Here is a 27,965-nt window from a genome sequence, read left to right as displayed (position 1 = left end):
GTGTCCCTTCCCAGTGTATATGAAAAGTATCAGTTGAATCATTTGTTGTCTCTCTTGTTTGTCTCTCTATTCTACTTTTAACACGTTATCAGCACGCTCGCGAATTCCATCACAAGAACTGAAAGAACAAAGAGAAGAAGGGAGTTCGCCACCATGCTTCCGTTCCAAAGAACCGTGCAGGGAACAAATTGACGAAGGAGGAATCGATGCACCTGTTCACGCTCTACATCTGAGCGATTGAAAGAACAATGTCTGGAGTTCTTCGACTGCTTCGCGACAATGATCGCTGCAGTCGCTTCGTCAACCATCGCCGCCGTCGTGGAGTAGGTGGTTTTCGCCGCTAGCTTCACTGCGCCAGCGTCCCTCGCCGTTTTGATGGACGTCGTTATGGAGCAGTCCGCGCCGCTGCCATCTCCGTCGGCATCATCCTCACCAGCGCCGCCATGACGCGGTGGTCCAGCGCCAGCCCCGGCGGCTGGTTCTTGGCGGTGGAGCGGACGGCGGCGAGGATCTCGGCGAGGCGGGCATGCTTGAGGTCCCGCTGGTCGGCGCAGTGCTCGGAGTCGGAGAAGGTGAAGACGCGGCAGCAAGAGTCGATCTTGTCGATGAGGCTCTCGGCTTCGGGCTCGGGCGACGGCGGCGGGAGCTTGACCGCGGCGTTGGCGGCGAAGACAAAGACGCCGTCGGGCTTCTCGAGGTTGAGCAGGTGCAGCAGCGTGGTGGACCTCCTCTTGCCGCCCGGCGGAGGCGGCGCCCGCACCGCCTCCACCTCCGCGCCCATCGAGCAGCACCCGATCGGTCCGTTCGGCGCCGAGGTCTGCTGGTGCTCCTACAACATCTTCTCCACGCATGACCACGTCGTCGCCGCCATCGCGCGCGACTCGGCCGCCCTCTTCGCATGGAATGGCGATACCCTCGAGGAGTACTGGTGATGCACCGAGCGCGGCCTCGACTGGGGCGAGGGCGGCCTCGACTGGGGCGAGGGCGGTGCCCCTAACCTCATCGTCGGCGACGCCACGATGCTCATCCACAAGGGCGTCAACGCCGAGGAGGAGTTCGGCAAGATCCTTCAGATGTGCGCACGGTTTGCGGGCTCTAGGCGGGGGCCCACTTTAATGCGTTCAGTTTTTGCAGGCTGTTGCGGCATCCTGTTTATCAATTGCGGGTCCATGCGGCACATATGCGGGCCCCCGCTTGTTGTCCCACTTGCACCCTATTCTCCGACCCCTGCGGTCAACGAGGTCGCCGCCCACCATGCGTTCATCTTCGTGTCCGCGCCGCTACCATCTCCGACCCCTGCGGTCGTCGAGGTCGTTGTTGACCACGCGCCCGCCGTCGAGTCCGTGCCGAGAAGCGCGTCCGTCTTCACGTTCGGCTCGGGTGTGTGCAACTTCACTAGCGCTGCGGTCGCCGGCTCCGTCGCGCCGACGCGCCTGCAGTCGTCGACGCCTGCCGTCGAGGACGACGCAGTGCCGCCAGGGTATCTGCTCATTCCCGCGCACGGCTTGCCCGCACACGACTCCCCTGCCACGCCTCCTTCTTCACCGCGCACTGGAGCTCGCTACCGCCTCCTGGTTCTCAGAGCCCCGCTGTCCAGCACGCCGTCGGCCTCGCCATCGAGCAGCCGCGGTCGCCGTGCCGGCTTGTGGAGCCCGACCGTGCTGGGACTTGCGAACAGCATCGCGCCCATGACTTAGCTCCCGGCGAATCCTCTGACGAGGACGAGTGCGGCGGACGTACCAGTCGCCCCCGGTGAAGGGAGGAGCACGCGTGTAATTCACCGCCGTATCAGGCAGAAATTGGGGATCGATTTGGCTTGGGGATCGTATAGACCCTGTAGCTTTTGCTCTCCTTATCCGGTCACAGTATCTAAAGGTATAATTGTTGCACCCGTATGGGGCTTTCACAGCGATTTCAGCTTCTGGACCGTCGGATCTTTCCATAAGTGCATCTCATCCGTCGATTCTGGTTGCTCCCCACTGGCTAGATCAATCCATGGAATGGCAAATTGTTACCCGCCTCCGGTTGCATGTGGGCCCCACCTTTGCCGGCCCCACACGTCAGCCACTACGACTGGGTTCTCTGTCGGTGCACATTGACATTAGGCAGTGGATCTCCACCCCGCAGGGGTATTTTCGGTATTTCAGCCTGGCCTGGTATAAAAGTGAGATCCCAGGGGAAAAAACCCTAGCCGCCTCGCGCCCCCGCTCCGCGCCCGCCCTCGTCGCCCGCCGCCGCCTCCAGCCGCCGCCTCGCGGCTCCGCCCCGGCTGGCCTGCCCTCCCTGCTCCGGCTCCTCCTCCCTGCTCCACCTCCCTCCTCCGGCTCCTCCTCTGTGTCACCGGCACCCTGCCTCCTCCCATGCTCCTCCGGAAGGAGCAACGCATCGAGCCACCGCCGTCCTCTTCAACCCTCTTTCCCGCTGCTCTCTCCTCCTCAGCGGCCTCCCGCGACCTTGCGTCTTCACCATCATCGAAACGAGCCGCGGGAGGTCACGAGGGGGTGAGGTCTGGCGGTCCATAGCCCGCACGAGCGGGAAAGGGGAAGGGGAGGGTCGTGAGTACCAGAAGATGCGGCTAGGGTTTTCGTCGTGGCGGATTTCTCCCGCGTTGACCACAGCCGACCTGTCCCATGGTTGCCGGTAGAGAGGCGGCGCTGCTCTGCACCTCTCCTCCGACCATGTCGATTCAGCCCTGACGCATAATCGACGAAGTTTGCTATATCTATAGGTTATACCTCTCTTCCTCGCCCCTCTCTATCTCTCTTATTTCACTGAAGATCATATGTGGATTTTTGGGATGGTAGATCCGTGCATTCTTCATAGATTCCATCGCTGCAACTTACTACTTCATCAAAATGATGTATGAGCATAGAATATGTTTGTACAAAATGGTCTACAATGTTCATTGGCTCCATCTGTTTATGGAAGAGAAACTTTGGGAATTCAGGATGATATTCAGTTTTAGTCATTTGAAGCTTTATTCTTAGAATTAACTTCTACTCCGTAGTTGCTAATTCACCCTAAACTTGTATAATTAGCATATTTGGATGGCAAAGTTTCATTGGAATCATATGTCTCACATTACACAATGGAGTCCAGAGATAAAAAAAAAAGGTTTGTGTGTATTTCTGTTTGATGCATTAGAGGGGGTATTTGGCATCAGCTCTAAATTTTCTATATTGAAATCTGAATTATGTCCTTTGTCCTTTCTGTTGTCTTCATATGCAATCTCGTTATTTTACAGTAAAGCAAATGCATCAGAGAGGGTGATGGTTAATGGTTGCTGGTTGGGGAGGACTCCATCTGTTTGGTTTAGTTGTTCTGGGAAAATTATCGCAGTAAGAATTATAATTCTTCCTTTGAAGTATCATTTTGTTTTATTGAAATCTCACCTACTGAATTAGTATTTATTTTGAAGGAAAATGGCAGTGATGCCTGGTGGGCTTATCTCATTTGCTGCGCATCTATTTCCCTTGCTTCAGGTATAGCTGTGCTTACCCTTCCTGCTTATTTCTTTATAAGTGGGTTGGTACCAATCGTTCCATTACTCATTTTGCAACGCATACATCTGAAAGAAATCATGAACCCTTCCTATTTTCTGAAGGAAATTTCAGACTTCTATGTTTGCAGAAAAGCCAGGCATAGTCCAGAGCATTTTTGCTTTAACCTGATAGGCGGAAATTTGTATGAGGTCAGTTATTTACTCATTTAGTTCCCATGCATCATAAGATTCAGAAAATAGTACCACTTTTGATTGGCTTAACCTACAACAAGTGGAATTGACAAGTTGATTGGTTTGTGTCCGTGCCAGCATCACGCAGTTCCCAGACACGTGAGGCTCGCCTGCCCGAGCTGTTGATCCCGGTGTCTCCAGAGCTACTTTCGGCGACCACGTATGCGAGCACCTGCTACCGAGCACGTCCATGACTAGATGATGTCATTGATGCCCTATCCCCTCCTCCTCCCTCTACTCTTCCCACCATCTACGTATGCCTTGATTTTGTTTGACCTTTTTGTACAGATCCATGTTTAGATCCGATGAAAAGTTTCTTCAAGTCACAAGATGGATCAGCTAGAAGCTGCAAAAAGGTGCATTTTTCTTGTGTATTTTGGTTCCTTTTAAATGCTCCTATAATCTAGCTTTCCTGTAAAATTCTTTCTAAATGGAGTACAAATTTTGAGTTCATAAGTTGAACATGCTGACAAGGCCAGATAATTCTCATCAATGAATCCATGCTTAAAAGGGCATGCTCCATATATTGTTAACCGTTAATTGATTTGTTCTATGAATGCTATATTTCTCAAATTTTTCAGTGCTTGATTGCTTGTGGTGCAAATATGGCTGAAGTAGCCTTCCATTGGTGTATCTGCAATGTTCATGCTCTTGTGAATGGCCACTTTCTTATTGTGTAATTTGGTAGTCTTTTATTTCTGTACAGATTGGTACTGAGCGACAGCTTGTTGCTATAATGTGATCAATTGTACATGTTCTGCAATGACTGCTTGTGGTGCAAATTTGTCTGAAGTAGCCTTCCATTGGTGTATCTGCAATGTTCATGGTCTTGTGAATGGCCACTTTCTTATTGTGTAATTTGGTAGTCTTTTAGTTCTGTACAGATTGGTACTGAGCAACAGCTTGCTGCTATAATGTGATCAATTGTACATATTCTGCAAGAGAGATGATAATTTTTTGACCAGTCTCAGTTACAACTGCAGATTACTAAGTTGGAAGCGCAGCGTGACCAAGCCCTAATGACCCTTTCAGCGCAGCGTTATCACTCCACGCCACCATGTCATATGCAAAGTTAATGGACTCAATCTTATCACCTACTCCAGTTTACAGCAGTAGTCTTCAAGCCTCCCATGGATTGGAGTGGTGGATTTGCAGTTCTTCAATGCCGACTAGGCAACGAAGATTGATAGTCATTGCTTGGATTTTTTGTGATATGAAGCATTATTCTGGATGATAGGTACTTCCCCCTAAATCATTCATTATTATGCATTTGTTGTCTGGTGAAAACTTATTGCTTTTTTGATTACGTGTGTCAACTCAAAATTACAATGCACTGATGCGGAGTTGGAACCTCCTGCTCAAAGGAACAACTTTTTTTTAGCAAACCAAAGACATTAGGTCAAGGTATATTCCAGGGTCTCTGTGTATCAAGGAAAATGCAATACATGATTCTGGTTCCTGATCTGCATGTACTTTTGTAGCTATGAGGTGGAGAGTACATGTAGGTTTCACTAAACAGGTCTTGCCTATTGTTTCCCCTTTGACTGTAGGAAGTGACATGACCCCGCGATATATACTAATAATCTCAGTGGTGAGCTCTTTATGCGATTCTTAGTGCACTATGTTTCTCCCTTTGTAAGTACGACACCATATTTGCTGACTGAGTTGTTGCGTATTGCTTATTTATTTTCTCCCTTCTATTGGCACATGCGCAAAATTACATGTTTGATTGTTCTTTGGCATATATATTTCATTGGAGAAATCGAATATAATAATTAGATGGTTGCATTCCTCAATGCATCGAGATCAGCAATATCAGTTGTAATATGGTAGTTGTTTTGTTACTTGAGTTTTTACATGCACCGGCTGTTAAATTTTGGAAGTGAACGCTTTGGCTAGGTAGGTGTCTTATTAGCTATAACCAAATCAATTCCTTTATTGCTATTTATTCTAGAAGAAAATAAGATGCCATAAAAGTCAGTGACAAGCCTTCTGTTAAACCATAGTTAAAAATAACTTCAGGCTATTCTTCGTTTTTTACATTGCTTTATTTTGTTAGATATATCACGTGGATTTTTTGAAAGTTCTTCTCTTTTTTAATCCATTTTTTAATAGAGAGTCTACAGTACCAATATTTTTTGCGCTTGAATATTGGATGCTTGTGGTTTTGATGAAGGTAGAATCAGTTACACTAGGACAAAATAAAATAACAGAATACATATGCCTATGCTTGTTTGTTTGTTCTTAGAACAATTAAATGTTATGGTTCTCAACAATTTTGTGATGTGTAAATTACGTGTTTTAGTTTACACTTTAGTTGCGATATAGACCTTTGGCATTTAAATTCATTCTCATTTGGGTTTGGTTCTTCGACTGTACTCAACAGTCAGATACTCTCCCTACCTATATGTTATGCATAGTTTTGTAGCATTACTATTTTAAAACTATCGGATATGTTATTCATTCTGATGTGCCATAGACATGGCATTTTCTATGAGATGGTTCATCCTCTGTTGGTCATGTCTTTACCATCGCTTCTGTAATGGACAGGCTACAGTCATCAGTAGTAACATAGTGGACTCTTTCTTAAAAGACGTCTAGATATTTAAGTCATCACATGAAGCAGATTTTCTTTGTTCAAATCTGTGTTAGCATAATATTTTGTGTTAACTATATCTCATCTATCCATCTATTAGATTTTTATGGAGTATTTTTTTGTTTCTTATATATAAGTTATGCTCTGATTGGTTGTCTACAAAATGGTTAGAAATCTTAAAGCAATCTTGATAATATTATACAAGTTTTCATCAAAGGTGTTGAACACGTACCAGAGTTGGTTGCTTCTTCTAAAAAAACATCCAAAAAAGTGCAGCATGCCAGTTGAATGACGGATCTCACTGTTCATATTGTTGGTAAGTAGACCAAGTTTGTGATGTGCACTATGATTTTAAATACCAATCAAGATGAAAATATCGACCTGCAATTTATAGGTTTTCTATATATAGAAATTTAATAGATGCCTAACGAGGATTGATGTATCTATTTTTTGGCCGTTATTCACATCATTATCAGTTAAGCACATTGAAGACCATCCAGAAGCTGAGCCAAAAAATGTTCTTCTGTAGCTACACAATCTTGTTCCTGGCATTTTTCTGTTAAAATGAATCACAAAAAATATTCTTTCTATAAATTACCTATGATTGCAAAGACATATGATGCAACAGGGGGATATGACACAAAATACTTCAAAATTATATTACCGTGAGCAAGCAATTGCTACCCCAAAAAATTGGGTTCTACCTCTCAGGGTGTTTCGATCTATCTCTTTAACCCTTCATAAAGGCCGACAAAGCTAGATGCTGAGATGCGTATGTCATAAACAGCGTCAGAACCACACCACCCGCAACCATCTAGCCAAGCCTGCCGCCCATAATTTGTTAAGACTGTACAAATGTATGATGAACAGGAAAACTGTAACTTTGCAATGTTGATTTAGAAAGTCCTTAGTCTATATGTCAAAATTAGACATGACACATTCAGAGACAGAGACAATTTCCAGATTTTTTTTTGATGATAATAGCAACTCAATGCTGTTTCCACGGGTTGAAAGGCTCACTAACTGATTCCCCACGTTACAGTTAGATTAATTTGTCACTTTCCTTTAAAATGAAGAAACATGGACAAGGATAGTATCTTTTGCTTTTGGACAAGATCTTTGCACTCACGTTAAGATCTTTTGGACAGGATAGTATCTTTTGCTTTTGGACAAGATCTTTGCATTGCTCAATGCCTTTTGACTTATTTTGCTTCAGGTATAACAAGACTGTGACGAGTTTATTTTTGCCATTATTTTATTGGAGAGATAGAATATAAACATAGATGGTTGCATGCCTAACTGCATCCAGTCCCATGCTTACTAGAGTTTCTAAATGCACATTTTTCCTGGACTTTCCTTTTTTTCAGGTGATTTGTCCATCTTTCCAGAATTCCCTTTTCTTTTTCTTTCCATTTGTCTCTCAGGTTTGACCTGAACGCCCACCTTATGCTAATTGAGTTTTATCTCTTCCCTAGGAAGGGAGGCACACTGAAGGGAAGCAGCCGAGAGTCACTTTATATTCATCCTTGCAAAAAAAAAAGGTACACATATATAAAAGTTGCTTCTTGGTTCTTGCCATTGCTCCTGTCCACTAAAGCAATACGATCTTGGATTCCTAGAGCTTATATATAATTCATGAAAGACGCTCCCTCCTTTCTAATTCTAATTTGGCATGCAGCCAAGAGATGTAGAGTGCAAATTTTAATTTGTTTTGCTTGCAAGAGATATTTACTTGATTTGAAACAAGTTATTATCTCATTGCTCTCAATTAGTGTAGTTGTGATAGCAATCAAATCTACAAGATATGTGCAAGAGATATTTTGAAGCTGGATTTCGCCTCCTCCAACTCCACAGTGCTCTTCATCATAAGAGAGGAGATATGGGTGGAGAAAAAATAGACTGGATCAAGAGCAGAAGGTGAATGAGAGGCTACATTTTCTCCATCTTTGGCCCCCTCTGTGTGCGCTTGCAATTACTCACTCCTCCTTTTCTCCTATTTGAGGGTGGACTCTTCATCCTCCTCCCTAATCACCGTGTTTTAGGCTGAAGGGCATCGCGTTTGAGCTTGACGCCCTGTAGATCTTGATCCGGTATTCTAGCTACTGTTTGTTCTCTTGTACACATGCATTGTTATTAAACATACATTATTATGCAGTTTGTTTTGTGGGAAGCATGTCTTTTAGTCTGATATTATCCACAGTCAGTGTAATATCCCAACAACAACAACAACAACAACAACAACCAAGCCTTTCAGTCCCAAACAAGTTGGGGTAGGCTAGAGTTGAAACCCATAAGATCTCGAAGCCAAGTCATGGTTCCGGAACGTGGATAGCTAACTTCCACGCACCCCTATCCATGGCTAAATCTTTGTCGATATTCCAAACCTTCAGGTCTCTCTTAACGGACTCCTCCCATGTCAAGTTTGGTCTACCACGACCCCTCTTAACATTCTCATCACGCTTTATCCGTCCGCTATGCACTGGCGCTTCCGGAGGCCTCCGTTGGATATGTCCAAACCATCTAAGACGATGTTGGACCAGCTTCTCTTCAATCGGTGCTACCCCAACTCTCTCCCGTATATCGTCGTTCCGTACTCGATCCATTCTTGTGTGGCCACATATCCATCTCAACATGCGCATCTCTGCTACACTTAACTGTTGGATATGTCGTCTCTTCGTTGGCCAACACTCAGCGCCATACAACATCGCAGGTCGGATAGCTGTCCTATAAAACCTGCCTTTTAGCTTTTGTGGCACTCTCTTGTCACAGAGTACGCCAGAAGCTTGGCGCCACTTCAATAAAAGAAAGTTAGAAGAATTCCAGAGATTCAAAATTTAGAGCCAACAAAAACTTTTATTTGCATATAGTGCCATGCATAGGACTTGTGCATTTGAGTGATATGCCATGATGATTGTTTTTATGTTTATATGATAAACCCTAAAACCCTAATGTGATCAAGAGAAGATCACAAACCAAATAAATCAAAGAGAGAAAGAAATCAAATAAGAATAAAACCCTAAAACCCTCACATATGGTTTATGCCATTTTTACAAATCTTTACCCTAGACCATTTTGGTCTTCACCATTAGTTTTATTATGTTACTAAATACTTATTACAACTTTTGGAATCAAAGAAACACAAAACAAATCAAATTCAAACTCAAAATGGGATCACATATGATAATGGTCAAATCTGCCATTTATAGTCCGATCCCTACTTTGAGCCCTTGCAATTCAAATTTTTCAAACTAAACTTTCCCAATTCTTTGCACCTCATCCAAGAGCACATCAAGGTGAACAACTTTGGTAAAGACCATCATGCCAAAATCACTTTGGATCAAAATCTATGCTCATGCAAAGTTGAGACTTTTTAATATATGGAACAATCCCACTTTGTCAAATTTTGCAATTCTTTGATTTTTAAAATTCCACCACCACACATGTTTGGCTCTGGTCAATTACAACTTAACCAAATACACCATTTTCAAATTTTGCAACCATATGAACTCAACCAAATTTGGGCAAACTTTGCAAATTTCAATTATGGAATCTTTGCAAACACTATTTAAAATAGTGATCTAGCTAAACCTACTGCCCCCTCTCACTCCCCTCTATCCCCTGGTTCCCTCTCTCCATAATGCAAGCATAGGAACCCTAGAGAGAGCAAGCATAGCTTGCATGTGCAAGCCATGCCGGTGTTGTGGGTATACTTTATGGGTATATCAACGGCATGGCCTCGATCCGGCAAGCCCGGGTGGCCCATAGTTGGTGGTGAGGCATGTGGCCCATCGGGCGGCCCAGTTGCTGTAGATCATGAAGGATGAAGTCCAGCCCAGGAACAGGAAGCCGGATCTCAACCGACCTACGAAGAAGGCCGGATTCGTGGAGGCCCATAAAGTATCCGGATCCAGCACGGCCTAGAAGGAAGGCGGATCCTTGACGTACACGGCAAGATATTGTACCGTAGTTAGGTAACTTGTATTCCGGCTAGGACTCTCCATGTAAACCCTAGATCCGTGCGCCTATATAAGCCGGATCCCGGGAGCCCTAGAGGCACAACCACAACTCATTGTAACAACGCGAAAGCGCCCATATAATTCCAGATAAGCAGCAGTAGGCCCTGTCATCGTGCAGGTGTTCCGAAGCTGGGTAAATCGCGTACCACCGTCCCGAGAGCACTCCGCCCTATGGCCCCTACTTCTTCTCCCCCTCGTGAGGATCCCTCCTCCGGGGTACCGTCGATTAGGCAACGACAGTTGGCGCCCACCGTGGGGCCTGTGGCGTCTGGAGGCCGGAACCGGGAGGGTTCCGCCATGGGAAGCTACGACGACACCATCGCTGTGGGGCGCGTCCTCTACGCCGGAAATCTGCCGATCGTCCCTCCGGATGAGTGTTGGATTCCGGCTAGGACAAACCCCGTCAAGCTCTCCATCGTCCCAGTTGGCGGCATACACATCTTCATTGGGGAAACCGTCGATTCCGACGGAAACCCACTGGTAAGTAACGCAGACGCGACCGCCGCTGAGCTGGACGCTGTCGCAAAGATCCGATCTGAGATGCAGGAGCTTCCCAAGGAAGATTCCGCCTCGGATCTGGAATTTTCAAAGCCTACCCAATCCGCCCCTGAGCAGGAAACAACGGTGGAAGACCAATGCAGATCCGCCTAGGTCTCCCAGGTGTTAGAAAAGCAGAGGTGCCACTTCGTACACTTCTTGGCCCATACCGCCGGAACCGCCCCTCAAGAAGACGGAGCTGGTCCTGAGCAGGTAGAGGCACCGTAAAACGACGCGGATCCGGATCGGGGCGAGCACTGTCGGAGAAAGCGAAACTCCGGTTGAAGAGTCGATTTTTGGCAAACTTAGCCCAATTTCCGGAGATACCCCCACCAAGGAAAAAGTCGAGTTTAACCGCAAGCAATGGGAGTACGGTTTCGGGGATCAGACTGAATTCGACTCCGCCCAGCCTAAGCAGGTTCTCGCAACCGTAGCAGCGCTGGGACAACCTGGATCAGAAGAGGCAACCAACCAATCTGACCCTCAGCCATCCCGCCAAGGATCTCCAATGTCACGGGAGCGACCCCGCAGGGATTCTTCCTCGGAGGAACTCCTGTCAACTGAAGAGATGGTTGCACGTGCAGTTCTTAACAAACCTATAACCTCGGGCGACGTCGCAGATCCGGAGGCTCTAGAGGCCACTAGAAAGGAAATGCTGGCCACAGCCAAGAAGCTCGCCGATACCGCAGCCGCATTAAGGGATGAAAGGGCAGAAGCTGCAAGTTTGATGGACCAATTCGACAGACAGGATCGCGAAATTGCTGACACACTCAAGCATGTCAAGAGCATGGCGCAAGAGTGGGAAGTAAAGATGACTTACGCGCAGGCGGAGGCTGATCGAATCGTTAGAGAAGCAATTCCGCCTCGCAGAATCAACTTCGCCACGCCCGCAGAGCAGCAGCCGCTAGAAACCCCAAAGGACAACATGCTAAAAGCTGCGGAGCTATTGAAGAAGAAGGACGAAGAGGTTGATATCAACTACCTCCGCAAACTTGTCGCTTCAGCAATGCAGCAGCAAAGCAAGGCGGATACTTCGCGCAGGTTAGAATCCAATCCGGATAACTGTGTATCTACCGCGCAGAAGGACGCTCGCGCCGATCGGCATCCCGATGAAGAATCACACACCGGATCCTCGGAGCGCAGAAGAAAAACCAGGGAACACCCAAATCCGATCCCCGTTCCGTCAAAGACGCCTTCGTCAGATCCAAGAAAGGGAAAGGATGCAATGTACTCTGGACGAGACAAATATCGCAACCCTTCTCCTCCGCCTAATGGTTACCCGCGACCCCCTCGCCGCCGTAGTCCAGCCGGACACACCAGGCCCCCAGGGCATGGTGGGATTGTTATCCGCGACAACGTGCTGCCAAGAAACAGAAACAGGGAGCGCTCGCCGGAACCTCGCCGGAACCAGAATAACGATCGTGCGCCCGAGCCCAGGAGGAGTCGGAATGAGGAGCGCGACCCAGAGCCTCGCCGGAGCCGCGACCCGGAGCCTCGCCGGAACCGGAACGACCAGGGCAGCCAGCGCCATGGCGAAGGCAGCCACAGAAGCCGGAGCCTGCACCGGGAAGGCCGAGGAGAATCGGAAGGCGGAAGCAAGAAATCGGACCGACCACCTCGCAGGTCTCCCTCACCACCACCTAGCGGTGGCGGTGGAGGTGGAGGCGGAGGTGACGGCCGGAGATCTCGCTCTCGCTCACAATCTCCTCGCCACGGCCCGCGCGACGCACGGGAACGCCTTAACGAATACAGAACCGACTACATTGGCCCGAAGTGCTTTGGCAGGATGATTCGAGAGGAACCAAAGCCAAGGATGAACCTCAAGCTACCCGGAAACCTGAAGCATTATGATGGCACCGAAAGGCCGGATACCTGGATTGAGGATTACTATAATGCAGTAACCTTTGCCGGAGGAACCTCTAACATCGTCTGCCGCATGCTCCAGTTGTACCTTGTAGGTCCAGCCCGGATCTAGCTCAGCGACCTCGAGAAGAACTCCATCTTTTGCTGGTTCGACCTGAAGACCGCTTTCGAGAAACACTTCAGAGGCACCTACAAAAGACCTGCCACGGCAAGCGACCTGCAAGCCTGCATCCAGAAGAAGGGAGAAACCTCAAGACATTACCTCACACGATGGCTGGCATGCAGGAACGAGTGCGAAAACGTCGACCACACCACCGCCATGTATGCCTTCATTGGTGGACTGCAGAGGGGAGGATTGCTGAGGCATACGCTCACTCGTTTGGCTAACTCAAACAAGCTGACTTTGGATGAGATGATCTCCATTGCCAGTGATCATACTGCCGCCGATGATGACGCAGGCGGTGATCTCGCAGCTACAGCAATCCCCCTACATCAACAAAAGAAGAACCGTGATAATGGCAACAGCAGCAGCCATAAGCGCAAGAACCCTGATGACCAGAAGAGTGGCGGATCCGAGATGGTCGCCATGGCGTTTCAACGCGGAGGTTCAGGAGGCGGAAGAGGACGCGGCCGTGGAGGCGGAGCCGGCAGGGGTCAGCAACATGCCACTGAGGTCACAGCTGGCGGATCCCGCGCCCCGCAAACCTACGAGGAGTACAGAGACATGCCCTGCCTGGCCCACCTGGATCCGGTTACAGGGAAGTCCACCCACACCAACCGCAACTGCAAGTGGGTCAATGATCTAAAGAACGACCCGGAGGCAGGATACAAGCGAGCCCGGAAGCACCGCCCACGCGGCAAGGGAGGCAAGGGCAAGAACAAGGACAAAGAGGAAGATAGTTCCGAGGCGATGGATGAGGATGATAACTCGCCGGATCCCAAGGTAGGATCCGCAGGTAAATCCAACCCATTCAAGAAAAAGAGCGTGGGGGCTTACCACACTTTCCTCGGAACCCCAACAGTCCGCGCTGCCAAGTCAGCTACCCGGATCCTGAACGCCACAGTTCCGGCTGTGCCGTAGTATGTCAGGTGGTCGGAAGTCCCGTGCACATTTGATAGGGAGGATCACCCTGCCATTGTGCCAAAAGAATGCTACGCCTTGGTTGTAAGTCCCCGCATAGACGGGTATGACTTCTCCAAGTGCCTCATGGATGGCGGAGCCAGCCTGAACATCATGTACCTGGAGACTCTAGAGCGGATGAACCTTACCAAGGAACAGCTCAAACACAGCAACACTGAGTTTCATGGCGTGGTTCCGGGCAAGAAGGCGAATTCCCTCGGCAGCATCACACTTCCCGTGGCTTTTGGCGATGTTCACAATTTCCGCGAAGAGAAGATCACGTTTGAAGTTGTGCCCTTCAAGAGCTCCTACCACGTCATCTTCGGCAGGCCCACCTACCACAAGTTCCACGCAAGAGCGTGCTACATCTACAACAAGCTCAAGATTCCGGGTCCTAAAGGTATGATTACCGTATCCGGAGACTACAAAAAGGCTCATGAGTGCGAGTTAGGCGAAGCCGCCTTCGCAGAGTCTGTGATATACGGAGAGGAGCTGCAAGGCTACAGAGCCGCGGTGGATCCGACTGAGATGCAGACCACCAAGAAGCAGATCTCTGAACAGAAGACCTCCTTCAAGGCCGCGATAGAAACCAAGAAGCACGACCTCATCAAAGGCGACCCTTCCAAGCAGGTTTCAGTCGGAGCCAACATGGACCCCAAATAGGAAGACGCGCTCGTTGAGTTCCTCCGCGCTAACATGGATATCTTCGCATGGCAACCTTCTGACATGTCCGGAGTACCTAGGGAACTCGCCGAGCACTACCTCAACATAAATCCAGGGGCTAAACCAGTGAAGCAAGCTATGCGACGCTTTGGAGATAAGAAGCGCCGCGCCATAGGAATGGAACTAGCTAAGTTACTAGAGGCAGGTTTTGTAATAGAAGTTATCCACACCGATTGGGTCGCAAATCCCGTCCTTGTACCCAAAAAGAACACTGAAATACTAAGAATGTGCATCGATTACTCCGGCTTGAACAAGCATTGCCCGAAGGATCCGTTCCCCTTGCCGCGCATTGACCAAGTCATTGATTCGACGGCGGGGGTGGAACTTCTGTGTTTTCTTGATGCGTATTCCGGGTATCATCAGATCCGGATGAAGGAGTCCGACCAAAAGGCGACTTCGTTCATTACCCCGTTTGGTACTTACTGCTATGTTACCATGCCTTTTGGTTTGAAAAACGCAGGTGCCACCTACCAACGTACGATGCAGCGGTGCCTGAAGGACCAAATCGGCCGGAACGTGCACGCTTACGTCGACGACATCGCGGTCATGATCCGGAAAGGATCCGACCTGATCAGCGACCTCACAGAAACCTTCGACAACCTCCGCAGGTACAAGATGATGTTGAATCCGCTGAAGTGCGTCTTTGGCGTGCCGGTAGGAAAACTCCTTGGCTTCATAGTCTCTCACAGAGGCATTGAGGTTAACCCGGAAAAAATCAAGGCAATCCTGTGTATCAAACGGCCAACTTGTCTTAAAGATGTGCAACGACTAACTGGTTGCGTCGCAGCAATCAGTAGGTTTGTTAGCCGTCTTGGCGAGAAGGCGCTACCTTTGTACAAGCTGCTGAAGAAAACAGACAAATTCGTCTGGGACGACGCAGCCGACGCAGCTCTTCGGGGGTTGAAGGAAATACTCACCTCCCCACCTATCTTGGCAGCCCCAGCAGAGTCAGAGCCGATGCTCCTTTATCTGGCAGCTACCAACAAAGTCATCAGCCTCGTCATCGTGGTGGAGCGAAAGGAAGAAGGTCATGAATATGACGTCCAAAGACCTGTCTATTACATTAGCGAGGTACTGACGGAGTCAAAGCAAAGATACCCTCACTTTCAGAAGCTAGCTTATGGAGTGTTCCTAGGCAGCCGGAAGCTGAGACATTACTTCCAAGAGCACCCAGTAACAGTTGTGAGCAAGGCTCCGCTGTCAACAATTCTCAACAACGCTGACGCAACAGGGCGTACGGCTAAATGGGGCATCGAATTATCCGCCTTCGACATCGCTTACAAACCTAGGACTGCAGTTAAATCCCAAGTCTTGGCAGATTTCGTCGCAGATTGGACAGAAGCTCCGGATGCAAGTCTGGAGCCGGAGCCAGAAACATGGGTCATGCACTTCGATGGATCCAAGCAGCATCAAGGCTCAGGAGCCGGAGTCACCCTGAAGTCCCCTACCGGAGAAGAACTGCAGTATGTTCTGCAGATCCACTTCGAAGCTACAAACAACATGGCGGAATACGAGGCTCTACTACACGGTCTGCGCATCGCTAAGGAAATCGGGATCAAGCACATCATATGCTGTGGAGATTCCGACCTGGTGGCACAACAAGTAGCCGGAACCTGGAACGCCAGAAACTCCGTCATGGCGGCCTACAGAGACGAAGTTGACGAGATCGCCAAGTGCTTCCTCGGATACGAAGTCAAGTACGTCAGGAGAGACGATAACACAGCGGCTGACATGCTATCCAAGCTCGGATCCGGCAGGAAGCAAATTCCGCCTGGTATTTTCCTGGAGCACCTACGGATACCCTCAGTTAAGGGCGCTAACCCGGAAAACCCAGAGGTGGCAGTATCTCCGGCAAAGGAAGTGATGGTTATCATTCAGGCTTGGACCCAGCCTTTCCTGGACTACCTCATCGATCAGAAGTTGCCAGAGGACGAGGTCTTTGCGCGACAGATCGTCAGACGAGCAAGATCCTACACAATTGTTGATGGACAGCTCTACAAACGAAGTGCAACAGGGGTATTTCTCAAATGCGTCTCCAATCAAGATGGCATTGAAATCCTCAGAGAGATCCATGCAGGGGACTGCGGGCATCATGCCGCCTCCAGGTCACTCGTTGCAAAAGCTTTTCGGCTAGGTTTTACTGGCTCACAGCTAAAGAAGATCTTGACAAAATAGTCAAGACCTGCCGAGGTTGTCGGTACTACGCTACTCAACCAAACGCTCCAGCCCAAGAGCTGAAGACCATACCTATCACCTGGCCATTTGCGGTGCAGGGGCTCGATATGGTTGGTAAGTTAAAAAGATCATCTCCTGGCGGTTTTGAATACCTTCTGGTCGCTGTTGACAAATTCAGCAAGTGGATCGAGGCAAAGCCAGTGAGGAAAGCCGATGGTGCTACGGCACTAAAATTTGTCTGCAGCCTCGTGATGCGATTCGGCATCCCACACAGCATAATCACAGACAATGGCACAAACTTCGCACAGGGAGAATTGAAGGATTACTGTGAGACAGTAGGGATTCGACTGGACCTTGCATCTGTGGCTCATCCACAGTCAAATGGTCAGGTTGAAAGGGCTAACGGCCTAATATTAACAGGAATTAAACCGCGCCTTGAAGAACCGCTGCGACGAGCAGCTGGAGCTTGGGCTGACGAGTTGGAAGCTGTTTTGTGGAGTTTACGAACTACCCCTAACAGATCAACAGGGTTTACCCCATTTTTCCTGGTATACGGATCCGAAGCCGTGCTTCCCTCCGACATCATCCACGATTCACCGCGAGTTTCCGCCTACAATGAAGAAACAGCTGACGAGGCCAGACAGCTATCTGTGGACCTGATCGAGGAAGCTCGGAACTTAGCTGACCAGCGCTCCGCCATCTACCAGCAGAAGCTCCGACGCTATCACAGTCGTCGAGTTCAGAATCGCTCCTTCATGGCAGGAGACCTGGTCCTCCGCCTTCGACAGGTGAAAGACCATAAGCTGCAATCTCCGTGGGAAGGACCCTTCGTCGTTAGCAAAGTGCTTCATAACGGGTCGTACTACCTTGTTGATTTCCGCGAGCTGAAGGATAGACCTGCTAATTGGCACCGGAAACGCAAGCGTGAGGATCCGGATGATATCTACGATGAGACAGATCGCCCTTGGAACATCGCACAGCTACGTCCTTTCTACACTTAGCATATATTTTTTCCGAGTTACAAACTCTGTAATAGTTATACATGATCAATGAAATAAAGCTTATGGTTCACTCTTTGAGTCTTTTACCTCCTTTACTTGTTCATTTTAGATCGTGTATGTTTTTCCGACTAAAACCGCAGAGCTGGATGTTTCCGCCTAGGCGTGTATGAAAGTTGAGATTTTCAAAATCGTCCTTTAGGACGTAAGCATAAGTTTTCTGGTGGAATTTTTTTTCGTTGCGAACTCGTGGATTCCTGGTAGCGACTTCCGGCACCTAGGCTGGGGGCTTGTTTCCGCGGTTATGGATGGACGCCATTGGGTTTCTTCACCGCAGGCGAGCGTTTCCGGCCAAAGGTTTTCCGGCTCGTGGAAGGTCAAACGAGTAAGCCGGAAAATTAACAAACCAGCACTTGCTTTTAACAAACGAAACATGCAAATAATTCTAACGGATAGCAGGATAAGTTTTCCGCCCACGCATAATTGTTTCGTCCCTAGATACTTAAGAATTAAAGTTATATTACAAACCCTCGCTGGGGCCAAAATGATGCATTGTTTTTCCGCAGGACTAAGTTTTTACTTCTCCTCAACCGGAGAAGTTTCCACGTTGGCATCAGCTCCCCCTGCGTCAGTCGGAGTTTCCTTCGCTGCGTCTTTGGCAGGAGAAGAGACATCTTCATCTTCTTCCGCTCCAGCTGCAGTCGGAGAAGCAGCGCCACCTTGGTTCTTTGAGCTTGTCCATGTGTACTGGCTTCCGGATTGGGCGGGCATGTTTTCCGCTTCGCGATCCTCCAAATGCTCAGCTTCGAGAGGTTCGTCAGCAGGAAGAACGACCTTCTCATAAAATTCATCATGGCGGATCCTCCGAGCAATGCGTGTATCATAGCCGCTAACCGCGTCAAGCAGCGCATTGACATTACATTCCGGAGGAACGCCAGAAGTCACCAGGTCCAGGTTTAAACTCGGATTATGCGCTAAGCACATAGCCAAGGACATGGCAGCTGCACCCCGTGCTGAAGAGGATTGCAGGTCCACAATCAGCTCCGGAAGCAAATCCATCCTCTTAATGAGCTTGCGCACATCGCAGACTCGGCTCTTCTTAATGTTGAGGTTGTGGCAGATTTTTCTGGAGGCGGAGATGAGATCCTTGCAGTCTTCTCCGGCCAGCTGAAGCAGGTCATCGCGCGGGAACTGGCTCCGACGTTCCTCGTCATATCCGAGTGGATCTGGAAGACGCAAATTTTGTTAAAAACAACAAGCTACACACATGTTGTCGTACAAGTTTCGAGGACATACCCATGACGTCGGAGTTGAGCAGGTCCCAGCAGCTCTCTGCTGTTTCCATATATTTGCGAAGACCTCCAATCTCTTTTTGCTGCTTCTGGATGATGTCGCTGTCAGTTTGTCTTTTCAGCTCAAACTCACCAGTTTTCTGAATAAGCTCCGAGTTCTTCTCAGAAATTTTCTGTTCTGCCACTGCGAGTTTTGCTTCGAGATTCTGGTGTGCAGCACGAAGAGTCTCCAACTCGGAGGAAGCTGCAGCGAGAGAAGAGGAGGCACCTGCTCATAGTTTATAAAGCATCAAGGTCGGAAAGTGCGGGACATAATCCACAATCGTCAGATGATCGGAAACCAACCTTGAGCCTCTGAAAGTTGTTTTTTCAGAGCCGCATTCTCCGCCTGAAAGTGCTGGATTTTTTCCGCCTGGCTGATGGTCACACGACGCTGCAGCGCAATGTTTTTGTGCAACTCGTAATGCAGGGCTTTTTGTTCCTGCAGACACAGTCAGAAACGGAGTGAGTTCCGCCATCATGGTTTAAGTCTTTCTAAAGCATTATCGCTGGAAATTTTTTCCGCCATCATGCTTGGGGGCTACCACGACATTTAAAAATTTCCTTTCAGATTAAGTTCTCTAAAAGTGTTCAGACGCTAACTGATAAAGTTTCCGCCTAAATACTTGGGGGCTACTGGGGAGTTACCTTTTGCTTGCAAACAAGCTTGTCGAAGAATTCGCCAATGTTTTTCTTTGCGTCCTGGATCTCCGACGTTTCAACGTCCGGTTTGCCCCAGGCATTGTTTAGCATAGCATTGAGCAAATCTTGCTCCAGCTCCCACTTCTCTGCCTCCGTTAGTTTGTTAAAAAACTTCGTGGCATAGGCTTTCGGGGTGGAAGTAAGATCAGCCGGATCTCCAAAGTTTTTGGGGAAAACGACCATATCACCTGTGGAGGCTTCAGCTTTGCCGGAGGAATTGACTTCTGCCTCCCCTTGGTTTCGTCCTTCAGTTTCATCGTTGATGGGACCCTTGCCGCCGGAACCATCTCCGCTCACTCTGTCGCTGCTAACCGGAATTACTTCCGGTGGAGTGGCTGCGGCAGGAGTCGGAGACTGGTCCGCGGGAGGAGGAGAAGGCTGCAGGGGGGCTTGTGGAGCGCTTGGCGGAACTGGCGTCGAAGGACCAACGGCGGGAGATTTCTTCTGCATATACTTAGTGATATGCTCCTGAACATTGGTCCGCGCGGTGGTAGGGTTCGGATTCCTGTGAGCAAGTAAAAGGAAAGTATACATAACACAGCTTACCAAGATAAACAACGCATGTTGCTCGGAAGCTTACGCTGCGCCCGGAATGTTGGGACGTGAGGGTCTCCCCGCTGTCGAAAGCATCTTCGAGCGGCGGCGCTCCGCCTTCCTGGAGTCAAGCGGAGGTGGTTTGACCACCTTGGGTTTCTTGGCGGAAGCCTCACCGCTGCCTCCGGCGTCGGAGCCAGAGACTTTGGCGCGGGGACGCTTTGAAGGTCGAGGAGCAGCCTTTCGGGGCACTCGTTCTTCTTCCTCCTCAGGGTCTTCCGGATCCTCTTCCACCGAGTCACCGCTAACGGGAACTCGGAGTATGGTGCGTAGGTTTTCTTCCGCCAAAGAGTCAAGATGCGAAAAGGGTGAGCAGAACAAGTTAAACACTTAGAAAATTGTGAAAGGATAAAGTAATGCGAAGGATTAAGTGCTTACCAGAGGACATTTGTCGTGTGTGCTAATATCCTTGATCAGTTCCGGGACCTGTTGGCCCCTAGGAATTTTCACCAACGTCTTGAACCTTCTCTTGAGGGAGTCGGCCGGAAGATCGTGGCGAGTGACTCGGAGGAGATCGTCCGCCCCAGTGTAAGCGCACATCAGGCGTGCGTTGTAGCGCAGGGGCTGGATCCTCCGGGTAAACCAGCTGAGGGTGAGCTGGGCCCCGGTTAGTCCATCATGAACTAACCAGGAAATCCTCCGCGCGGCCTTCTCCAGTATGGGTGTTTGGGCAAGCGTGGGATGAAGCTCCAGCTCGCCAATTCTTCCGGAGGCGTGTTGCTGAAGGGCAGGAGTCCATCGTGGACATTCGGAACTGACGCGTTCTTCACATAAAACCATCCGGCGTTCCAGTACCAGATGGACTCGTGGGAATCATGAGGCGGATACATACGGCCAGGTCGGAGCATGAAAGTCATGCTCCCGCAGTTCAGCATGGCCTTGTCCTTCGTCTCCTTCTTCACTCGGAAAAAGAACTGCCACAGCTTGACGTCAGGTCGGATCCCTAGATGCCCTTCGCAGAGAGTTGCGAAGTTCGAGAGCAGGAGGTAGGAGTTGGGGCAGATGTTGTGGGGCTGGAGCCCGTACGTGTCGAGGACGGAGAGGAAGAACTCCGAGCAAGGGAGTGATAATCCGCGCTCGACCCACGCCTTTGTCATGACGCGTTCGTCCGCGTCGGGATTGGGAATGTCGGAGTCGCGTGTGAAACTCCAATGCTCGGAGATCATGCCTTCGTTTTGAAGCTCCCGGAGCTCCGCGTCAGTTGTCTCGCAGGGCCACCATTGACCCCGCATCCCTTCACGGCTCCGGGCCTGGGAAGCTTTCTTATTTTCCACCTCTTGTACCTTGGCTGCCATTCTAGCTTGGCCTTGAAGCTCCTCTTCGAGCTCTTGGGCTGTTGGGATCCGGCCTAGTAAAGTACTGGAAGAGGCGGAGAATGGTTGAGCAAGCCTAACGTCAGAAACATATGGTGGTAGATACGCAATGGGATCCGGGCAAAATGGTTCCACGGCACTGGGATCCGGGCTACTCGGAGAACTACCAGTGCAGTGAGGAGAACCGTGAGACATGCTTCCGGCTGCACCCATGCGAGCTAAGTTGAGTAACCGGAAAATCTACGCTACAGCTACTTCTTCTTCTACAAGACCGGTGCACGTACCGGCAATGGCGCGACGGTCCGGCGAAGTTCCGGCGAAGTAGAGGTTGATGAACTGGCGGTTTTGAGCTCCCGACGACCACGAATCGGCGGCGGAGTTGATTTCTTGATCAACCGTGGCAATCTTGGTTGGAGGAGAGGCTTGAGGCGGCGGCGCGTGAAGCTCCCGTGAGGAAGGTTCGCCGGAGTTGAGATCCGTCAGGCGGCGCGGCGCGAGGAAGAAGATGAAGTGGTGAGATGCGGTGAAACAATGAAGAATTACCGAGCCGTGGGGTATTTATAGGCCACTCGCGGAGATTCGGGATTCGGATCCAATGGTGGAAACGGAACGGTCGCACCGTTGGATGGATGACACGTGTCTTAGGTCAAGTGCGGTAAAACGACGTGGAGGTAACTTAACCATGCACTCCCGAAAGTTCTGGCTAAAGATTTGCATCTGCGAAAATTTAGCGCGGGAAATAAGGAGGTGTGCGCGGGAAGAGCGGAGTCTCCGTTGCAATATCTCATCTGAAGACGAAGGATTTCCGAATGAATGAACCCGGAATCAAGTAAGAAGTTTTGAAGCTCTTCAAGATTCTCTTCGTTTCCGAGCTAAATGAAGTCGGAGGAATGATGAATCTTGGAGAACTTCGGGGGCTACTGTTGTGGGTATACTTTATGGGTATATCAACGGCATGGCCTCGATCCGGCAAGCCCGGGTGGCCCATAGTTGGTGGTGAGGCATGTGGCCCATCGGGTGGCCCAGTTGCTGTAGATCATGAAGGATGAAGTCCAGCCCAGGAACAGGAAGCCGGATCTCAACCGACCTACGAAGAAGGCCGGATCCGTGGAGGCCCATAAAGTATCCGGATCCAGCACGGCCTAGAAGGAAGGCGGATCCTTGACGTACACGGCAAGATATTGTACCGTAGTTAGGTAACTTGTATTCCGGCTAGGACTCTCCATGTAAACCCTAGATCCGTGCGCCTATATAAGCCGGATCCCGGGAGCCCTAGAGGCACAACCACAACTCATTGTAACAACGCGAAAGCGCCCATATAATTCCAGATAAGCAGCAGTAGGCCCTGTCATCGTGCAGGTGTTCCGAAGCTGGGTAAATCGCGTACCACCGTCCCGAGAGCACTCCGCCCTATGGCCCCTACTTCTTCTCCCCCTCGTGAGGATCCCTCCTTCGGGGTACCGTCGATTAGGCAACGACAGCCGGCCATGCCGCGCCCCCTCTTCTCTCCTTCCTCCCCTACCCTGGCCCTGCTGCCCAACGACGCCACCTCGCTCTTCTACACCGCCTAGCAACCGCCATTGTCGAGGTAGACGCCGTAGATCGCCGGAGATCGCGCGCCCAAAATCGCCCAGCATGCCGCTCGCGTCGCAGCGCGCACGCCACGGACAACCTCTGGCCACGCGCTGCCCCACCAGCGCACGCTCGCCCTGGCCCCTCTCTTGACGCGTTGAGCACCGCCGTGCCACCGCGGATGCGCCAGACACGCCCATGACAGGAACCCTGGACCGTCGCCGCCGGAGACGACGAGGAAATCCCGCCATTGCCGCGGCAGACATGGAAGCAATGCGACTCCATCCGACGCCGCCCGACCGCGCTGTCGCCGCCAATCGCTTCGCCAGGAACCGTAGAACAGTCCTGCGCCATCGCCTAGCTCTCTACCTCGCCGGAACTGCCGCGCCCATGTCGACCCTAACCCTGCCCCGCAACACCCTTGCTCCTCTATAAATAGAGAGCTCCCCTGCTCAAACCAAGCACACCACCAGCTTCTCCTCCCATCTCTGCTTCTCCACGACCACTCCACCTTCTCGATTGACGCCGGAGCAGCCCCAATTTGACGATCGGAGCCGCCAGTACCCGGAGATCGTCGCCGTCGATTGGAGCCGCCCCTGGAGCTGCCGCCGGTACCAGGAGCATCGCCGTCGTCCACCACTTCCTCGCGCATACTGCCAGCCATCGCCGGAGCTCTGGTTAGCCCTCCGACCCCCTAGGCTCGCCACGCCAGTAGCTCGGTCTCGTCGGAGAAGACGACGCACCAGCGCCGTCCGATCTGGATCTAATCCAACGCGCCACACTGATCCATACCGATTCGGGTTTAAATAGAGACTGACGAGTGGCCCCCACCTCGTCAGATGGCCCACGCGCACTGGATGCGTTGCTGGGCCGAGTTTCTCTGTTTTTGAATCGTTTCGGCCCAAATGAGTTTCCCGCCGGCCCTTTTATTCAAATTAGTTTAATTGGTTTCAATTCAAATTCAATACTGGCCCTGACGTTGAAATTCAATAGAATTGTTTGGCTTGGCCAAATTTAGCAAATTTGATGTTGTTGGAAAGCTAATGAAAAGATCTACAACTTGCCACTGGTCTAACTGTGAGATCTGTTGTAGAAATAAAGTGACAAAAAGATAAAGTCAGGGACTTTTGCACATTCAAATAAATCTTAAAAATCAACCAAAATTGATATTTAGTTAATTCCAACTCTAATAGCTCACATTTAGCTTACGCTAATTGTTTCTGCAACAAAATGGTGTGGTCACTTTGAATGATCATGCCCTAGTTTAAATAAAGGACTATATGGCTAGTTTACTTAAGTGATATTGTCCAAAACTATTATGCAAGTCATATGAAGTATTTCACTTCATTTAAATCTTGTCCCAAGGACTTTCATATGAAGTTTGGACCACTGGTCAAATACTCTCACATGAAATACTACTTGGTGATATTAAATCATTTTTAGAATTGTTAAATAGTATGGGGTACTCTACCTCATTTAAATCATTTTCTCCAATGATGATGATGAATTGTTGAATTAGGTCAACCTGATTTCATGTATGATTGTTTGAGAAATTAAATCTTAAGAAGATTCAATGAGAGGTAATTATTTCTCACAAACTAAATGGAAACTATCATTTACATATGTAATGAGAGGAAATTATTTTTCATAAAGCAAAGAAACCAATGCACCTAATTGTATTAAGTGTGTGCTTAGAATAGTTGGTGTGAATATATGTGATGTTTAGAATAGCTAAGGAATTTGTTGAGTGATTATACCTCGTATTCAAATTTAGACGCTAGCACCGGAGAATACCCGGAAGAAGAAGGTTGCTACCAAGAGGAGAAAGAGGAGAACTTTGAGAACTACCAAGGCAAGCTAATATTCTTGCAAAGTGCAAAGCCCTTTGGGGCAAGGCACCATTAGTCTTACCTTTCTTACCATAAGCCTATCCCAAGTTTCTACCTTACAAGTTTTTACTTGTTTATTCAAAGAGTTACTTTTATAGTTAACTTTGGTCAAAGTTAAAGAAGGTTACTAGAATAGCAAAGTTAGTCTCAAGCTAGCCAAGCAAGATTAGCACCCCTCATGATTAGTGCTAGTGCTAAATATTAAAAATTGACTATAGATGGGAACATGTGACTTGAACTGAATTTTGAAATCTTGGAATGATGAGTCATTCCATTGAATGAATTTTGAAGGTGAATATGACCAAGAGAAGATGGTGATTTTTGATAAAACTGATATTGGTTTGAATGCGATACCTTTCCAATATTGAGTACCCCCACAATACCTGATTATGGGTAGGGCTTAACTGGAAATTTATGCATCTTAGTATGGGTTCCCTCTGAACACACATCATAGGGGTTATGCCGAGGCTGCCTCCGTTGTTGAGAAATGATGTGAATTGAGGTGAATTGTACGGCCAAGCCCTGTGCAGTTCCCAGGTTGACAGTTGGTCTTCACTGGGAGGCCAAGCTCATGGGGAGAGGTGCTCATACTAGGGTTTGTAAGTGAAAGGTTATGGTTGATGATCCGCGTACTGTGTTACGATGATTTGGGGTAATCCCGACGGATGAAATCAAATGTTGTGGCACAAGTGTGCAACCTCTACAGAGTGTAAAACTATTCGAATAGCCGTGTCCCCGGTTACGGACGGTTGGAAAGGCCATACAGTTTCCGATGTCAGATTCTTGAAAATGTTGGTGAAATGATTGGTGAATTTGTGACTTGTGGTGAATCACAAAAAATGTTGTGGGAATGACACTAATGTTCCCACTTGAGTTAGTCTAGCACTTGAATAAGTCTTTTCTCAAATACTTGTGAACTAAAATTGGCTTTATGCAAATAAACTAGAGCTTAGCACCCCTTACTAGAATTGTCTAGCACTTACACTAGTATTAGTTTGCGAGTACTCGAAGTACTCACGGCTTTGTCCCTGGCTATTCAAATGGCCAGAGTATGAAGATGAACAGAACTACCAAGGAGAGGACCAACAGGACGCCTACGACAACTAGGAGTCTTCCGACGTCAAGCGTTGGCTTGTGGACTAGAGAGTCCATTTATCTTTACGCTTCCGCTATGAACTTGTGTTTGTTCGTTGATCAATAGATCAACTATTCGTGTAATATGGATCATGTGATTCAAGTTGTAAGACAATATGGTTTGTAACGAATGATGACTATGATACTTAACTATTATGCCTCGCAACAACAATATTCCTGGGATTGCGATGAATGACATAATAGGCATCCGGACTTAAAAATCCGGGTGTTGACAAGTTGGTATCAGAGCTATTGTTTGACCTTAGAAGACCATAGTTAGAATGGACGTTCAGAAAAACTTAACTTTGAAATCAAATGAAGAGAATATTTGTGAAAATTTACTTACACTCTTGTCTTTGAGACTTTTTCAAAATTTGATGAATCATGCTCTTCCTTATTTGAATCTACTTAAACTTTTGCCACACTTGTTCACTCTCTAACTTACTTATCCATTTCGCTTTCAGATGGAGCCGAATGAACCCATCAACACCAAGTTCTACCAGCTTGGGAATGGGGGAAGCTTGATCTTCGAGCATGACCTCAACACCGTCTCGGACTTCCTTGGCCGCCCACACCCCGAGTTCCACGGGATCCAGTTGGACGACACGCCTGGAGGAGAGTTGCAGTGGGTGATCACTACCGACTTGAGGGGCAAGATGGAGCCTCCCACCTCGGAGAGGATCCTCTTCTCCTTCCGCGAGAGCAACTGGCTCGACGGACTCGCACGTGGCCTTCAGGAGGCACTTGCGCGTCTCTGTGGACAAAACGTGGTGCGCCTCCTCGCCTCTCGCTTCGCGCATCTCGTGAGGCGTGATGCCACGGGAGTGCCCATGGAGCTGCAGCCGCACCCGGAGTTGAGGCACCATGCTGAGCACCTTGACTTCATGCTCTACCAGACTCAGAAGGATCTGGACGCCTCCCGCATGTACGCGAACCAGACCCACGCTCACATCATCGAGCAGGGTGAGGCGATCAAGCTACTCGCCAACGACCGCAAGACCCTTTGCCAGCAGCGTGCCAAGAAGGACGCTACGATTGTGCGCCTTCGCGCCAAGATAGCATCTCTTGAGGCCACTGTCAAGGCTCAGGAGGATCAGCTGAGAGAGATGGAGGAAGACGACGGAGGTATCGACCTTCAGGGAGGAGGAGCCTTCCTGAGCGACGACGACGACTTTGAGGAGGACGAGTTCACCGAGGAAGAGGACTACGAGTTCCTGGAGGCAGGACCCGACGACTTCGTCCCGATCGATGTAGAGGATGAGTAGTAGTTGCACTAGATCACTTATGTAGGTGTGAGTTGTATCCCGCCCATTGTATCATAGCATGAGAGAATGGTTCTTAAAACCATTGGAAGTGTTAAGTGTTAGCTTGTAATGTGTGTGGAATGAATGAATGAATGTTGTGTTTGTCATGAAAAGACTTCAAGTTTCAAATTTTATGAACCTACTCAAAATAAACCATAGAAATTTCCCTCTTATCTCATGATCTTCTCTATATTCAGATGGCCCCTCCCAATCGCACCAACAACGATGCGATGATGCAACTGCTGCAAACCCTGATCGCTGACAGGGAGACTGAAAGAGCTGAACGCCAAGCCAACATCGCAGCACTGCAAAACCTTGCCAACCAAGGCCATGGAAATCATGACCACCCCGGATCCAAGCTCAAG

General features: G+C 49.1%; 1 protein-coding gene across 3 annotated transcripts; it reads left to right on the top strand.

The window, feature by feature from the left end:
- The first annotated feature begins 931 nt into the window (after positions 1 to 931).
- On the top strand, positions 932 to 27,849 carry LOC127333411 (uncharacterized). Of its 3 annotated transcripts, none has more exons than XM_071826265.1 (11): positions 932 to 2,728; positions 3,245 to 3,338; positions 3,419 to 3,482; positions 3,615 to 3,691; positions 3,812 to 4,089; positions 4,717 to 4,970; positions 5,284 to 5,324; positions 6,501 to 6,645; positions 7,546 to 7,696; positions 7,805 to 7,870; positions 26,761 to 27,844. In XM_071826265.1, the coding sequence occupies exons 9-11, from the start codon at positions 7,613 to 7,615 to the stop codon at positions 27,559 to 27,561; spliced, it is 951 nt and encodes a 316-aa protein (XP_071682366.1). In that variant the 5' UTR covers positions 932 to 2,728; positions 3,245 to 3,338; positions 3,419 to 3,482; positions 3,615 to 3,691; positions 3,812 to 4,089; positions 4,717 to 4,970; positions 5,284 to 5,324; positions 6,501 to 6,645; positions 7,546 to 7,612; the 3' UTR covers positions 27,562 to 27,844. The 3 variants fall into 3 exon arrangements, with proteins under 3 accessions (XP_071682366.1, XP_071682365.1, XP_051215767.1); XM_071826264.1 differs by having other exon boundaries at positions 932 to 3,114; XM_051359807.2 differs by lacking the exons at positions 932 to 2,728; positions 3,245 to 3,338; positions 3,419 to 3,482; ... (4 more) ...; positions 6,501 to 6,645; positions 7,546 to 7,696 and adding an exon at positions 6,665 to 7,545 and having other exon boundaries at positions 26,761 to 27,849.
- The last annotated feature ends 116 nt before the right edge of the window (positions 27,850 to 27,965 follow it).

The sequence above is a fragment of the Lolium perenne genome, chromosome 2, assembly GCF_019359855.2.
Source record: "Lolium perenne isolate Kyuss_39 chromosome 2, Kyuss_2.0, whole genome shotgun sequence".
NCBI classification, from domain to species: Eukaryota; Viridiplantae; Streptophyta; class Magnoliopsida; order Poales; family Poaceae; genus Lolium; species Lolium perenne.
Note: the sequence above shows the minus strand (reverse complement) of the source record. Positions and strands in the feature narration are given on the sequence as shown.

Excerpts from the sequence above, each read along its gene's own strand:
- LOC127333411 (XM_071826265.1), top strand. The coding sequence starts at position 7,613 with ATGGTTGCATGCCTAACTGCATCCAGTCCCATGCTTACTAGAGTTTCT. Across the intron at positions 7,697-7,804 it reads TGGACTTTCCTTTTTTTCAG|GAAGGGAGGCACACTGAAGG; the intron begins GTGATTTGTCCA and ends TCTCTTCCCTAG. Across the intron at positions 7,871-26,760 it reads CATCCTTGCAAAAAAAAAAG|ATGGAGCCGAATGAACCCAT; the intron begins GTACACATATAT and ends TTTCGCTTTCAG.